Source organism: Barbatula barbatula (genome assembly GCF_947034865.1).
Source record: "Barbatula barbatula genome assembly, chromosome: 6".
Lineage (NCBI taxonomy): Eukaryota > Metazoa > Chordata > Actinopteri > Cypriniformes > Nemacheilidae > Barbatula > Barbatula barbatula.
Genome location: NC_136765.1, coordinates 18475343 through 18491958, shown reverse-complemented (window position 1 = coordinate 18491958; position 16616 = coordinate 18475343). Strand labels below are relative to the sequence as shown.

The 16616-nt window shown below is 39.8% G+C and overlaps 1 protein-coding gene across 4 annotated transcripts; it reads left to right on the top strand.

The window, feature by feature from the left end:
* On the top strand, positions 1 to 16422 carry xpo1b (exportin 1 b; the record flags this gene model as incomplete). 4 transcript variants are annotated; one of them, XM_079458370.1, is made up of 26 exons in its annotated part: positions 479 to 870; positions 2605 to 2736; positions 2867 to 2968; positions 3908 to 3974; positions 5277 to 5349; positions 7406 to 7467; positions 7555 to 7599; positions 7723 to 7904; positions 8154 to 8202; positions 8425 to 8544; positions 9471 to 9599; positions 9733 to 9891; positions 9988 to 10185; positions 10285 to 10423; positions 10520 to 10701; positions 10852 to 11008; positions 11154 to 11317; positions 11437 to 11571; positions 11673 to 11856; positions 12405 to 12511; positions 12896 to 13090; positions 13178 to 13346; positions 13433 to 13567; positions 14033 to 14192; positions 14508 to 14604; positions 14938 to 16422. In XM_079458370.1, the coding sequence occupies 20 exons, from the start codon at positions 7585 to 7587 to the stop codon at positions 15082 to 15084; spliced, it is 2823 nt and encodes a 940-aa protein (XP_079314496.1). In that variant the 3' UTR covers positions 15085 to 16422. The 4 variants fall into 4 exon arrangements, with proteins under 4 accessions (XP_079314493.1, XP_079314495.1, XP_079314496.1 ...); XM_079458369.1 differs by lacking the exon at positions 3908 to 3974 and having other exon boundaries at positions 382 to 870; XM_079458367.1 differs by lacking the exon at positions 3908 to 3974 and having other exon boundaries at positions 1 to 870; positions 9988 to 10423.
* Between the last annotated feature and the right edge of the window lie 194 nt (positions 16423 to 16616).

Here is a 16616-nt window from a genome sequence, read left to right as displayed (position 1 = left end):
GGACCCGATGCCCCCGATTATTCTTTGGTCCACCCGAAATATATATTCCACGACATGCATACGATTACCAGGCTGCCAGTGTTGCAAAAAACGCGGTTGCTTTAAAGCTTAGCGTCGAGATAAATGCTACCGTTTATACGACGCGCTTTGCAAACAGATACGAGAACACACATCATAACGAAAATGCATTTCTTTTTAACGAGAAAATAAACAAACGAGGCACGATCGTAATATTATTATCACGATTTACAAGTCCATTCTGTACGCAGTTTGCCTTTTTCTGTAAACAGGCGGAGCGCTAGCGTGGGCGCCCGAAAGAGTTGCGATTGATTGACGTGCGCCCGCTCCAATGAACCACGAGCAAGGACGTGTTAAGCAACGGGGCAGCCAATAGCCTTCTCCGATGGGCGTGACGTTAATCCAAACTTTTCGCGGCGCCATCGGCTGAAAACTAAACCGAGATGGAATCTCCCAGTCTGAACCGGTTTCAACCGGTTAGGAGTTTGTTGCTTGTGAGAAGAAGACGCACGGGCTCACAGTCTAATACCGCCCTGGTGCAAAATTGACTTCAGTACAGGGCACATTTCTAAATTAAGGTTAACTTTGTTTCGTAAAATGAACCGGACTGAAAAATTACTTAACTCGCCGTGATTGTTTGTGCGGAATTCACATCCTAGTGGTCCTTATATCAAGCAAAAAGCTTCACAGAGGAATAGTGTGACTGGCCAGTCAACGGCTCATCCTAAATCTTTTTTATTTTGCTAAAAAGCGTGTACAAATAGGCACCAACGATACTGGATCAAATAAACTTAATTTTAACAACTCTGGCAGACAAGCCCACCTTCTTTCCCTCAAAGGCTTGGACTTTAGGTAGGTAAATGTGGAGTGAAAACTTCTAGTCAGAGTGGTTGGTTTGTGCTCCGAGAAGAATGATGCTGTAAGGTTGTGTGTAGTTGCCTAGAAATGCTCGTATGAAGGTTAAGGTCGAAAGAAAGAGAAATGGCTTTGGCTGGGGGTTTGTGAAGGATGTTGCGGGTGTGTTGTGTGATGGCTCGTGTCACGCTGGATCTGCTTTTGTCAGTTATAACAGTCATTATATCTCGCTTATAATTAAAACGATCACAGAACAACTATGTATAAAACGCGTAACGTGATCACAACACCAGTAACGTCAATTGTTAACCATCCGATCGGTCGCAGCATCATGTTTAACGATGTCAAATATATTTAAAATATGACATTTTCGGGCTGACATTGAAACTAACAGCATATAAAATATACACAGCCTGTTTCTTACCTGGTTTTCCGCTTCTAAAGCCTGCAAAGCGCTCATGTTCAGAGTGCATAGCATGGTGTTGGTGGGAGGGGTTGCTTCGGAGTCTGGGAGGGAGATCCTTGCAAAGTCACCCACGTTGGAGTCGCATGAGACGGGCGCAAGCATCCAAAACGTCGGGTTGTTTTGGAAATGTTACCGTGCTATTAAAGACAAGCTTGGTTTGTTTGACTGGTCACGGACGAGTCGTAAATTAAACGTTAACGTTTACCGTGTATCAAAATATTAAAACTGCGAGTTTAAATCGTTTAGTTTTAGAAGGCTTCTGTCAGACACATGATTTGTATTATTACTCAACACTGCATGTACATTCATTTTAAAAAGCATGAACGTAAACAACACACTGTGCTGAATAAGAAGAACGCGATCGTTTATTAACCAGACCACATCTGTAGTTTATATGGTCGGTTGTTTTCGCTCTTGTCGATTTGCACCAGTCTTATCCAGAAATGGCAAAAGTCGACATCACTCAAGATGCGGGGTATATAACATCTGAAACCTGATAAATTTAGGAGGTTTGCTCAGCGCTGGCATGCATATCTTGTGAGTGCGAGTAGTATCTGCGATGTGAATGAAATAAAGCGCGGCGTGTCTTCACGTTGCAAAAGGTGGAAAAATACGGGATTCAACAGGTTGCGCAGTAACTAAAGACTAGGCATGACCACTTTATTTAGGCCCCACAAAGCTTGACTGTGTCTTGTCCAGTCTAATTCTTGAATCGCTCCTAATGCCATTTATATTTCTTGGCTGCATTGCGTACTACGTCATGCTGTCGCGTGGCTCCAGATGTCATTCAAACGGTGTGATCTTTATTAAGTGATCAACAGTTATACCTAGCGAACTATTTCCGCGGTTCCGGTGATTAAACTAAATGGCAGGAAAATAGTTTCTAATGCAGCGTGGTGGATACGCCTCTTGTGTTATATGTAAACAACATGACGTCAACTAGAAGGCTGCCTAGCACGTGGTCTCATTGAGAGAATAATGGCTCGCGTGATCACGAGTCCAGTTAGAGGCTCTTGTTCCTTGAAAATATACAATATTCAGACCTTCATCGTGATGTTGAAATCAAAGTTCGCACAACCCACCCATTTTGATTCAGGATTAAGCCAGAATTGGTGTGTTCATACAGGCTAGATCATATAAGGCTTTTTTTGGAGTCTGTGTTGGGGTGGGGGGAATGGTCAGCTGTTTGGATATCATTTGTGTACCCAAATGTTCATATCACATGACTTTGCCCCTGCTGGATGTTTCCTCCCTGTGCCCCACAGAGCTCTATGCCAGCAATTATGACAATGTTAGCCGACCACGCAGCTAGACAGCTGCTGGACTTTAACCAGAAACTGGATATCAACCTGCTTGATAATGTGGTCAACTGCTTGTACCATGGAGTGGGGCCACAGGTAAGACTATTTCAAAGCGGTCTATATTATAAAAGCCTAAAAGTTATTTGCATTCTCCTTTAAATAAAGCCAACATTTTTTTCTAATTGTTCTTTTTTATGCATTATGGGAAATGTTTCTTAAATTTTAGCAAAGAATGGCCCAGGAGGTGCTCACACACTTGAAGGAGCACCCAGATGCGTGGACACGGGTTGACACCATTCTGGAGTTCTCTCAGAATATGAACACCAAAGTAAGCTTAGCCTCAACCAGTTCCGGTGGAGGGTCATGGTCTCTATACTTTGAGGAAGATCTGATCTCTTATAACAAAGACGTTCAAATGGAGGAACACCATTTTGTTTTTTATCATAAACGTGAACAATTGTCTTCTACCCATTTCTTAGTGTGTTGGATCATTTATGTTCAAGCTTATTTTGAATCAAGTCAAAAAGTGACAACAGTTCCTTTGTATTTGTGAGATCACATTGTACTACCTCCATTTTGCTAGGTAACCCAAACTCTAAATTTGGAGTTAAAGTTAGTAAGTGAGGAGCCTCCGTCGACCGTAAAATACCTCAGTATTTCTATCTGTACAGCTGCTTGAGGTGCGTTAGAGACTGATGGAAAAATATTCACACCCAGAAAGTTCCTTAAAGAGCTGATCCATTGACTTCGAAAAGTACAATTTTGAAGAGAAATTCTAGAATCCTGAAACAAAACTTTACACAAATCCACACCAATACTGATTAAATAAAAACATTTTGTAGATTGTTGGGGTGGTCTGTCCTCCCCAGTGTGTTAATAGACTTCCTCAAAGTACTCCTGGCCCAGTTTGCCGTCTGCTTGCCTTTTAGATTGCTCTTAACACTTTGGTCATTACTAATGTTTGAGTTGATTTATCAACAGTATCTGTAATTTCAAAATGATAATGGCCCAAAAGTGGGGCCTCTAGAAGAACAGACAGGAAAAAATAAAGAGCAGGTAAATTCTTTGAATTTGTCTAAATTCATCAAGCAAATACAACATTTTTTAAGAGAAAACGGAACGAAACGAGAGAGTGCATTAAAGCACTAAACATTTGGCTTTTTTTGCTTATGATATTTTGTAGGTGAAAAGTCAAGCACAAGAGAATTCAAGTTGTTCATATTTGATGTTAATCACAATGTTCCATTATGTTGATTGCTTGTAATAGGACGAACAGGGGTGTGTCTTCCTGTGCACCTTGACACAGCTAGGCTTTGGCGGCAGGCCTCCACAAGGTCTACCTTTTCATTCCCTTACTCTTAATTCTGCTGTGCCTCCATTCACACTGCTCATGCCTCATACGGAGCTGAGAGATATTATGCAGATAGACAGATCCTGTTTTTTACTCCAGTTAGGGCTAGGAACGGTTATTTCCACTGTAGGGATCGTCAGCGTCTCTGTGTGGTGTGGTTCTCCTTTTCCTCACTAAGCATTCAATGCTCATCTTCCCTGGCCATTTATCTGTTTCAGTCATCGACCAGAAAACCTTGCAACATCAGTGAGAAATAAATACTTGATGCTTTGCAAAGTGTTTTTCTGTCTTCTCTTTGTCTTTTCGTTGTTTTAAACATAGAAACAATTAAAGGTGAGAGGATTCTGGTGTTTCTAGAAGATAAAATGTGTCGCTGTTTGTCAGTAATTTGCTTATTTTTACTTTGAGTCAATCAATACCTCACCTTTAATGTTCTTACACAGTATAAGAACTTTTTTCTTTTTTTAACACATTAACATTTACCTTCAAATTGATGTTTCATTCTTGTACTTAACTCATTAATCCCTACAGTCGAAATACGGTTGTTCCAAATAACAATAGTGACAATAACAAGAATATGAATCCACCATGAATAACCTTTTAAACAGCATATAGAACATCTTAGGGCAGTGTATAAACCCAAACCTGTGGTTTGTCTTGCTGTTTTTGAGACCCACACCAGCTATTGGTGGAAACAGTACCGTCACTGCCCAGCAGCATCATATAGCAATGTTTGATTGAGACAGTAAGGGGTGTGTTTCTTTCTCTTTAGTTGACCAGTTGGAAAAGGTTTTGTGAGTGACCGTTGACTCCAAAAGGGTCCCTCGGTTATTTTTGTTATCTGTCATTTTTTCTGACATCGTTCCTCCAAGCTGCTTGCTTTGTTGTGGCCGGGCACAGTAGTCAAACCATTAGCTTTAGTTTGCCGTTAGCGTCTCTTTTTCTGTCTTTCACATTCTGGTGTGACATGGCCAGAAACAGCAAAACTTCTACAGAATTCATCCAAACATTGTGTGTAAAGTTATGAGGGGGGATTTTGGATTTTTGGTTCTCTTTATTTTTTTGAGTTTGTGTTGAAATTATCCCACCGAAATCAAATCTGCATGACTTTTCTTTTTTTCAATCTAAATTCAATTGAAATTAACCAATGAACATACAAAAATATATTAGGCAGGCAATGTTAAGAACAATTATTTTGTTTTTCATGTGTTACGGTACAGCTGTGGCTGATTGGCTGGAGGAGGTTTGGATTATTAACTCTTGAATTGTTGTTTTGGCATTACAGTACTATGCTCTGCAGATTCTGGAAACAGTTATTAAATCAAGATGGAAGATTCTGCCAAGAAACCAATGTGAAGGTAAGACTGACTCTCAAAAACACTCCACACTATTTATCTGATTCAAGTTCAAATTGAATTCACCAGAGTTTTTAATGTTTAGTTCTTAAATTATTGTAAATCCGGACACTGGATTGGTATAAGGAGTAAGGATCACTGAAATTTAGAATTCAACGTTATACTCTGGGAGATAAATCTCTTCAAGGCATTACCAGCAAGCCAACGCATTCATTTGAACCAACTGTTTGATTGCCAAGTTGAGCTAAATTAAAAATGCATGGAAGGTTGTCTGCTCAGCTGAGTGTTCATCTGTTTCCTAAAAGATCAGGATCTGCTGTGTGAAAGAACATTAGCAAGGGAAAGTTAAGCTTCTTCAACCAATACAAATAAAATTAATCTTTATAACTTACACAATAACCAAGATATGTCTCTATAACATTGACATTTTTGTCATTTAGCAGACGCTTTTATCCAAAGTTCGGGGAGCAATAAGCGATATGTCATAAAAGAGCAATAGTACATTAGGTGCTAATACAAAGTTACTAGTTTACTAGCTACTATAAGCTGCCATCTGCTCTAAAGCTGCTAGTTTGTACCCATCAGCACATGCACCGATTCTATTGCAGCACAGTGTGGCACAACTGACAAATTATTATTCCAATTTAACTCTGAGATGAGATGACAGCATTTCTCAAAAGTAGTAATAAGAAAAAACTGTTATTACCAGATTCAATGCAAAGTCCAACTTAAAGTTGTGTTTAGCTACTTTATCTGTACTGCGTGTCACTGTTAACATTTATACATGCATAACTGTTGGTTTGGAACAGATGATTGTGCTTTTCATAGTTTTATAGTGATTTGTATCTATGTGCTTATTGGTGTTTTTTACATCTTGCATCTTTTTACATTCAGTGCATACATAGAAGCAAGTTCACACATTGCTTAAAATAAAGTACCAGATTAAAGCGATAGTTCACTGATAAATGTAAATTCTATAATCGTTTTCTCACCCCTTATTGTTTCAAACCCGTATGACTTACTTTTTTATGCAGAACACAAAAGATTTTTTGAAGAATGCTGGTAACTGAACTATGGCAGTACCCATTGACATCTATTGTATGTACAACAGGGTACAACTGTTGTTTGGTTAACAACATTTAAAAAAATATCTTCTTTTGTGATTACAAAATTTTCATATTTGAATGAACTATCCCTTCTAAATACTATATACTGTATTAGCCAGCTCTAGTAAAGACTTGGAGCTTTGTTGCGCCTCTGTTGTACTTTGGTGGTTATTTGATATTTTTACCGTCGTTTTTATCCAAACGTTAGCAAAGTTTAAAAAAGCATCTTGCTCGTTCATCTACAGATCACCACTAGCAGAATTATTATAGCTTTCAAATGTGTGGCTTTTCTTGGTGAAGTGAACATTTAATATTAGTAATGGCTCCAACAAAAAGGAAATGGGTCTTTTTATCAACAGACACATGTGTTAAGGTCCCTCAATGCACTCAGTGTGAGAGTTAAAACGCTCTAAAACTCAACATTAGCAGGGTGACAGAGTACATTGCTGTGTTTTAGGAGCTAGAACTGTTACATAATCTTTTATGGCAAAGTGTGGTTTGACTTGTTTTTATTCGAAGTAGCTTTTAATCAGCTCCATCTAAATTGTTGTGGATCACTCAAAAAAGTCTGAATGTGAATCTTTGCCCTGGAAGTGCATTGCAAAACAACTTTTTTTGGAGTATACTGCGCAAACTGTCTAACTAACAAAGTACATTATGCTTCCATTATGCTAATTTAAACACTTTTGTTAATCTTAATGTATGTTAGAGAGAGAATAAACTAGTTAAACTCAAGATCTTCTAATTAAACTGCTGGTTGTTAGAAGGCTCGAGTGTCTGTGATTACATGTGAAACAAGTCAGCAAATCTATAATGTGCTGATGCATATGTGCACATGAACAGACAGTAACAAGTCCTTTGAGACAGGCTTCTTCCAACTGGATTGAGAACTCATGAGGTTTCGTGCTGTCTTGCTGTAAGCACTGACACTCCCTCACTTTGCTTTATTTCAGGCATCAAAAAATATGTTGTTGGGCTCATTATCAAGACTTCATCAGATGCCGCCAATGTTGAGGTCCGTGAACCTTCTCTTTTTTTGTTTATGATCTTCATACTGCTGGTATCCGGCTGATGTTTTATGCTGTCCTCTGCCTCTTTGCAGAAAGAGAAGGTGTACATTGGAAAACTTAATATGATATTAGTACAGGTAAGTTGTGTTTGACAGAGAGATTCATAGATCCAGGTCAATCCCTTTACTTGCATGGTTAAGAGTAAATGTCACAACATGATGACTGAAGTAGTCAGGGTCTTGTAATGTGTGTGTGTTCAGATTTTGAAGCAGGAGTGGCCGAAACACTGGCCCACATTTATCAGTGACATTGTTGGAGCGAGTCGCACCAGTGAAAGCCTGTGCCAGAACAACATGATCATTCTGAAGCTCCTCAGCGAGGAGGTGTTTGACTTCTCTAGTGGTCAGATGACACAGGTGAAGGCCAAACACCTGAAGGACAGGTAAGACTGTTAATATTTGCATTTGTTTATATTTATGTATTTGGCAGACACGTATGTGGGGGGTACAGTTTTTTATTGCGTGTCCCATGGGAATAAAACACACAAAATTTATATGTATATATTTCATATGTTTTTAAGATTTATTATTAAACGAGGACATACAAAGGGCTACTGGGCAATAGTAGTAGCACTGTGTCTTGTTTTTGTGATTTAATCAGTTTTGTTGTGTGATCTGGTGTCTGTCCACAGCATGTGCAACGAGTTCTCTCAGATATTCCAGTTGTGCCAGTTTGTGATGGTACGTATCTCATACTGTTTCTCTCTCACACAAAGACACATTCCAGCTGTTTAGGTTTACGATGTACATCTAGACCACTTTAACAATTATAGATGCACACACTGCCATTTGTATAGTTGTAGTTGTAATATGTATTAATCATTTGAAATAAATATCTCTTTATTGGTTTTAAATTTAAATGGAGGAGTAAATAAAAAAGCCTTTTTTTCCTTTATTCATCAGGAAAATTCCCAGAATGCCCCACTGGTGCATGCTACTTTAGAAACACTGCTGAGGTTTCTCAACTGGATTCCATTGGGTTATATCTTTGAGACTAAACTCATCAGTACTTTGGTATACAAGGTAATATATCTGTAGATTTTCTAGCTCTTACAATCTTGGTCATGTATTAGGATTGCCACATAATCTTTGTTTTTAATAGATGAGTAATGCTTATCATTGTAAAAGATTAATAATATTAAGACTAGAAATTTTTCATTGCATGTGTAGAATGCAGTGATAGGTTAGACTAACTGTATGTTCAGACTGCCAGCGACTGTAACCAGTATTCCATTACCCTTCAAAATGTGCAAATTGAAATAGCGCATTGAAAATACGGTCAATAAAAACACGTCAATTTAGCAAAACTCCCATGTATCGCAAACAAGTTCTCTCGCTTGCATGACGTGTTTTTTCAGGCAATAGGATAAAGGCATATTTCACAAAACTGCAATGGAAACACTTTTTGTCGTATTTACAAGTCACATATCATCACATTAGGCGGCACTGTGCGCTAAAGTTTGTTAGGAACCTGCCATAAAACGTACAAAGAAGTACGGCCAGAATTACTTTTTGCGAAAAGAATCGTAAAACACAGTACTCTCATAACATAACTTAAAGTCCAAGTAAAGTGACATTACGTGAGTGGATGACGTGAGCTCCGCTGCTTTACTTCTATTGGTAGTCGGTCCCGAAAGTCGCTCATCATTTGCTTAAAGTTGAGCAAATCTCAACTTTGTCACTTCGCTAGACACACCCACTTCCTGTCGCCAACGGTCACTGTAGCTTGTGACGCCGGAAGGCACAAGCTCTTCATTGAAATGAATGGAATCATGTCACTGTGGGTCACTGGCGGTCTGAACAGGACGTTACTAGTAGTAAATTAAAGTGATTTTACGTAAAAATTGTGCAGTGGTGTAGGTTTATACAATTACTTCTACAAAGATTATATTATAAGGATTGGCCATGGAGCTAATTCTTTTCCTCTCTACTACTGGGTTACTCTCTAGTTCCTAAATGTGCCAATGTTCCGCAATGTGACGCTGAAGTGCTTAACTGAGATCGCAGGGGTCAGCGTGAGCCAGTACGAGGAGCAATTTGTCAGTCTTTTCACTTTGACCATGATGCAGCTCAAACAGGTAACACACTTATCTCTTCTAGTCTGTGGTAACACTAACATTTGAATATGTCCCTCTTATTTACTGCACCATAAACCCGTTTGTATATTTTATCTTACTGTCATCTTTTTCTTTCTCACCTTTTTTGTTTAAGATGCTTCCCTTGAACACCAATATTCGACTGGCATACTCAAATGGTAAAGACGATGAGCAAAACTTCATTCAGAACCTCAGCCTGTTCCTCTGCACCTTCCTCAAAGAGCACGGACAGCTTATAGAGAAGAGACTAAACCTCAGAGAGACTCTCATGGAGGTACTGAAGCAGAGATGCTAATGGAAGCGAACACACAATAATCCTCATATTAGTCACACAATGGTCAAACGTATTAATTGTTTGTTTTTCTGCTAGGCACTGCATTACATGTTGCTGGTGTCCGAGGTGGAGGAAACGGAGATCTTTAAGATCTGTTTAGAGTACTGGAACCACCTGGCTGCTGAGCTCTATAGAGAAAGCCCCTTTTCCACTTCTACATCTCCTCTCCTCTCAGGGAGTCAACACTTTGATGTACCGCCCCGCAGACAACTGTACCTACCTGTACTGTCCAAGGTTAGCAAGGCAAACAAGGCAAAGTTACACTTGAGATTGCAGACATCTTATTTAAATTGGTCATTGGCAGAAACATTAAATGTGTCTGTATTCCTGCAGGTGCGTTTGTTGATGGTGAGTCGCATGGCCAAGCCAGAAGAAGTTCTGGTTGTTGAGAATGATCAGGGGGAGGTGGTTCGGGAATTCATGAAGGACACAGACTCCATAAACCTCTACAAGAATATGAGAGAGACCCTTGGTGAGTGCTGTTCCTCTTTGCAACTGTTGTCCTACCTTAAGTTTCAATTCTTCCATGTTAGCAGAGAGGTCATTTCTTTATTACCCGCCTCTGTAGTCTATCTGACCCATTTGGACTATGCCGATACGGAGCGTATCATGACCGAGAAACTTCATAATCAGGTGAACGGTACTGAGTGGTCCTGGAAGAACTTAAACACGCTGTGCTGGGCCATTGGCTCCATCAGTGGAGCCATGCATGAAGAAGATGAGAAGAGGTTCCTCGTCACAGTCATAAAGGTTAATTTTTTTACCTTTTCACATTTGTTTAAGTGGATAACTCAAGTCACTAGATTTCATGCAACATGTACCCTGAAAATATTAAGAATTCTTTTTTAGATGTACATGCACTATCAATGCGCTATCAGTTTTATTTGTTTTTGTCAACAGGACCTGCTGGGTCTATGCGAGCAGAAGAGAGGCAAAGATAACAAGGCTATTATCGCCTCAAACATCATGTATATAGTGGGACAGTACCCACGATTTTTACGCGCTCACTGGAAATTCCTGAAAACTGTGGTCAACAAATTGTTTGAGTTCATGCATGGTGAGTCACAAAGGCTTTGAGATCTTCTGCATTCGGTGTAGACAGTTGTAATAACTTCTGATTTTAGCTTTTGTTGAAGAGCTGACGTATTGTAAAGCTGTTAATTTATTCATTCAACAATTATTTTTCGGTTCGCTCTTTACAGAAACCCACGATGGAGTTCAAGACATGGCATGTGACACGTTCATTAAAATTGCTCAGAAGTGCAGAAGGCATTTTGTGCAGGTGCAGGTGGGAGAGGTGATGCCTTTCATTGATGAAATCCTCAACAATATCAACACCATCATCTGTGACCTGCAGCCCCAGCAGGTACCAAAATACCTCCATCTATCTTTTTTAGCCTGTTTCACATAATTTTTACACTACAAGCTTCGCGCAGGTGTTTTTGTGGTCCAGATGGATCTAACTAACCATACCTCTGTTCTCAGGTGCATACGTTTTATGAAGCGGTCGGCTACATGATTGGAGCGCAAACTGACCAGGCTGTACAGGAGCACTTGATTGAGAAATACATGCTGTTGCCCAACCAAGTGTGGGATAGCATCATTCAGCAGGCCACCAAGGTGTGATAAATAAAATGTTAAAACAATGTCTATGTTTAAAGTTAATGGGGGAACTGTGAATAAATTGGACTCATTTCCTTTTTGTTACATCCTGAATCCAGAATGTAGACATCCTGAAGGACCCAGAGACCGTCAAGCAGTTGGGAAGCATTCTGAAGACAAATGTTAGGGCATGCAAAGCTGTGGGACACCCCTTTGTTATTCAGCTAGGCCGAATCTATCTGGACATGCTTAATGTATACAAGTGCCTCAGTGAAAACATCTCTGCAGCCATCCAGACAAATGGTGTGTGGTTATTGTAGCCAGATGTTAAAGCTCCGTTGTATACTTTTATTCACAAAACCTATTGTTTGTATTGCATGGAACTTGCTGAGTTTGGTCAGTAGCTGTATCTGAATGACAGATCTGCATTAAACTGAAGTCAGTTTGATTAGACACATTCACTCAGCCGGAAGACTAAATGCTGGTGCAGAGCTTAACGCCATGTACGTGTGTGAACAGCAATCCATTACAGAGCAGTCTGAACTGCTATATACTGTATATAATTGTTATTCAAAGTAAACTTTTACTAATGAGACTGTTTGACTGATAGCAGCTTAAGTGCTCCAGTCTGTAACTTTTCTTGTTGTGTAAATGAACGCTAGTCAGCCATTGAGCAAGTCCATTCAGTTTTCAAAACTGTAAGCTTACCTTACCCAAATTCGCCACGGTAAAATATATATATTGATTTATCATTTGCGCTGTTGATTATGTTGGAAATATCAGTTAAAAAAAAATATTAGGCGATAGAGAGCCAAAAGTTAAAACTGTATGATGTATGTCTGTTTCAATAGGCGAGATGGTGACCAAGCAGCCTTTGATCAGGAGCATGCGAACAGTGAAGAGAGAGACACTGAAGCTAATCTCAGGCTGGGTCAGCCGGTCTAATGACCCGCAGATGGTGAGGAACATGTTGCAGCTGTTTTTAGGCAAACTGAACTATACATCAATGAGTCTTTGTGGTAGTTTACATTAATACATTTCTCTGTTTTTGACAGTTTTTTAAAAGCACTATTAATTTGATCCAAAAACCTTGATGTTAAGTTTAATTATGTCAACTGCCTGCAAGGACCTAAACTTATCAAGGAGACAAGTGCAGCATAAGGTTTTTAAGTGTCATGTCAGTATGTTTGCTAGATCCTGTATTAGTGTCTCTGGTTAGGTAATTCTGCTTTACCTGCCTCAGGTCTGTTGGTCTGGACATTTTCAGATTATCAGTGTCCTTAGACAACACGCACTTATCCGCTGATCCTCTAAGCCTGCGCATGTGTGTTTTGTGTTCCAGGTGGGGGAGAATTTTGTCCCTCCGCTGTTGGACGCCGTGCTCATAGATTACCAGCGCAATGTCCCGGCAGCACGGGAACCGGAAGTTCTCAGTACCATGGCAACGATAGTAAACAAACTGGGAGGACACATTACAGGAGAGATCCCACAGATATTTGATGCTGTGTTCGAGTGCACATTAAACATGATCAACAAAGTAAGCAGCACTTGGAATAGAATTCTAAACAGTCTGTAATAAAAATTCAAACAACATGTTGACTTTGATTATGTTTTTTTTGTTCAGGACTTTGAGGAATACCCAGAACACCGGACACATTTCTTCTACCTGCTGCAGGCGGTGAACTCTCACTGTTTCCCAGCATTCTTGGCCATCCCGCCAGCCCAGTTTAAACTTGTGCTTGACTCTATTATATGGGCTTTTAAACACACCATGAGAAATGTGGCAGACACTGGTGAGAACGCAGACAGACAAAAAAACCTACATAATCATTTGTCTTATTATGCCTAGATAACTGTACGATGAAAAATGTGAATGCAGGTCTGCAGATTCTCTACACACTGCTGCAGAACGTGGCACAGGAAGATGCAGCGGCACAGAGCTTTTATCAGACTTACTTCTGTGACATCCTGCAGCACATCTTCTCCGTTGTCACGGATACATCACACACAGCTGGTGAGCATTGGCCACACTGCTCTCTCTCTCTCACTCTACTTTTTTTCTTTTTTCATGAACATCAGCCTGAAAAAGGCTTTTTATAAATAACTAGGACTGCAGATTATTCCTGGACTGCAATTAATTTAAACCGTTTGGACTGTTTATTACTGATGACCAGTAAGTATCTGATAAAAGTACAGTGTGTACAGATGATCACTTTGTTGGATCTGTCCATGCTTGATGCAGTACCGGTATTATATTTTATTGAATTTCTCTTTGGAATACTCGATTCTGATTGATCCAACAGTGCTTAAATATTTCTGATTAATCATCTTCATAGCTTATGTTTGTGTGATGAGTGGCTGTGTATTAATTAATTAACAAGGAAGAGTCTTTAGTCTTGTCATTCAAAGTACATTTTGGAGAAAGGCTCTATGAATTCCGTATACCATCAGTTTCAGCTTCTGTGTGTTTGTCCTGCAGGTTTGACCATGCACGCATCTATTCTTGCCTACATGTTTAACCTTGTTGAGGAAGGAAAAATCAGTGTGGTTTTGAATCCCTCAAATCCAGTCAACAACCAGGTGTTCATCCAGGAATATGTGGCCAACTTGCTAAAATCAGCATTCCCACATTTACAGGAGTGAGTATCCAAGAGTTTACCTAAATCAATGGTTCCTCAAATGCATTCCAAATAGTCATATTTCAAGTAAATATGTGCAATATCTGTCACATGCACATGTGTGTTCTCAGCATGGGTTTTTGCAAATGGGACATTTGTTTAAAAAGACTGCTAAGACCAAATTTGATGCTCATTACAACAGCTGCAATGAGTTGAACTTGCACAAGACATGCTGTCAAGTCATTAAATTAACTTCTTAACAAAAGTATTTATGTGCTAAATGCAGTGTATCTTTATTAACATTTTTTGTTTGTATGTTTTGTTCTGTCTTTGCAGTGCCCAGGTGAAAGTGTTTGTGACTGGCCTGTTCAGTTTAAACCAAGACATCCCAGCATTCAAGGAACACTTGAGGGATTTCCTTGTGCAGATCAAGGTTAGTTCCAAGAGCAGGAAACTGACCGATTTTTGTTGTTTTGTTTATACTTTTATGAACCAATAATGAGGTTTTGACATCAGTAGTGGTTCCATAAACAGGTTTGTGTTTTCTTAAACCATATTTTATAAGAAAGAGCTTGTTCATGAGAGAAATTGTCATTTTGACCTTTAGTGATCCTGAAGTGTTTTGAAACTGTAAATGGGTTGCCTGGAGTGCAGAGGGTGTGTGTGCGAACAGAAAGTTATAACGGAGAGGATCGTGGCGGAGATGACAGCTTGCTGGCGGCGCACGTCGGTCCACATGCTCACGCGTTTCTCTGTGTTCCATTAGGAATTTGCGGGTGAGGACACCTCCGATCTGTTCCTGGAGGAAAGGGAAGCCTCGCTGCGTCAGTCCCAGGAGGAGAAACACAAACTGCAGATGTCCGTGCCTGGCATTCTCAACCCACACGAAATACCAGAGGAGATGTGTGATTGAGTTCACGCAGACGCACACCACACACGCTGACTTGTAAACAAACTAAACACACAACTAAAGTGGTGCTGTGGCTGCTCTCCTGTTGGGCATGTGTGTGTTTTCCTGTATGTGTGTGTGTGTAAGTACTTTAGGCTCTTCCTGTGAGGAGGTGATTTCGGCACTTGGTTGTCTTTTGACCAAAACAATGCCAATATGTAAATTATATCGTCACCCAGTGGCCCTTATTGCATAGTCCTTGTTTCATAGACACTTTTGTGTATAATCTTTCCATTGTTAACAGCTTTCGTTTGGTCACTGTATTCTGAATGCCGCTGCATGAAGTGTCACATCTGTACAATTAACTCTGTAACTGTGTGCTCTCTCTTTTCTCCGTCGTCCCTCCTTCTCCCGTTTTCTCCTTTCATACATAACGTATTTGTTCATGTATATTATATATAGAAGAGCAGAGAGCAGTTTGTTGTGTTTGCTAAATGCTGTATGTGCTCTGGCAGTGGGCAGATGTGCCTGGCGTCAATGTTTGTGTCTGATCGCTGCCATTGAGCAGCCAAAGAGAATGTTGATGAATGTCAAGGATCGGTGAGGTCGCAGTACTGCTCAGTGGCTGAAGATTTGGGACGCTGTGTGTGTACGGGATGGGTTGAGTGAGGAGCTGAAAGCAGTTTGGGACTAAAGCTTGATGCTTCCTGCAAGGAGCAACTGAACGTGAACTGGCGGAACTGTTTATTACTCTGGTTTGGACTCTACGAAGTGACTCCGTTTGCTTTTCTACACAGGAGTGTTTAGCAGCCCTCTGTGTTCATATCAGCATATCTGTACAGCATCTTTACTACCATGGGAACACTCAGATGTTTCGTCCTGTTTTGTTGTGGGTGTGCGAGCGTGCGCGCGTGTGTTGTCGCTGAGCCGACATCAGGTTTTTTGTTTTCCTCAATGAGGACGGTTGCTCCATTTGTGAGCTGTCATTAAAATTGAAGTTTAAAAAAAAGTGGTTGAATATTTATGTGTTCTTTTAGGCTTACACCTTTATAACTGTTCCTGTTAACTCACTCAGAGACTGCTTTGGAGTTATTTGAAGTGTACTAATTTACATTGTTTACCATGTTGTAGTGCTGCAGGACACTACGTAGAGCGAAGTAAATCTCAGTTTACATTTAATTTTGTATTTTTGATTTATATCTTAAGGTCTGTCCAAATAAAGCAAAACTGCTGAGGCATAATTTCCATTGGGAAAATAATTTACCGATCCAAACAATGCGTTGAATCATTGGTGAATTCCCTCTTCATGTGTTGCATTTGTTGTGAAACTTTTTGAACTGATTAAAGTTGAAAGAATTTTATAATTCTGTCTGATTTTTCTCGGTATTGTGAATGAAATTAATTATTGATAGGACATAGGCCAAAAATTCCCCTTTATAGTGTCACTCCAGTAATTCCACATCCTGTATATAAACATTTCACACTTGTTTGTTCGCTTTTGGAGCATAATGTTAAAATGCTGAGAAAAACATCTACAGATCAAAGCAATCAGCTGG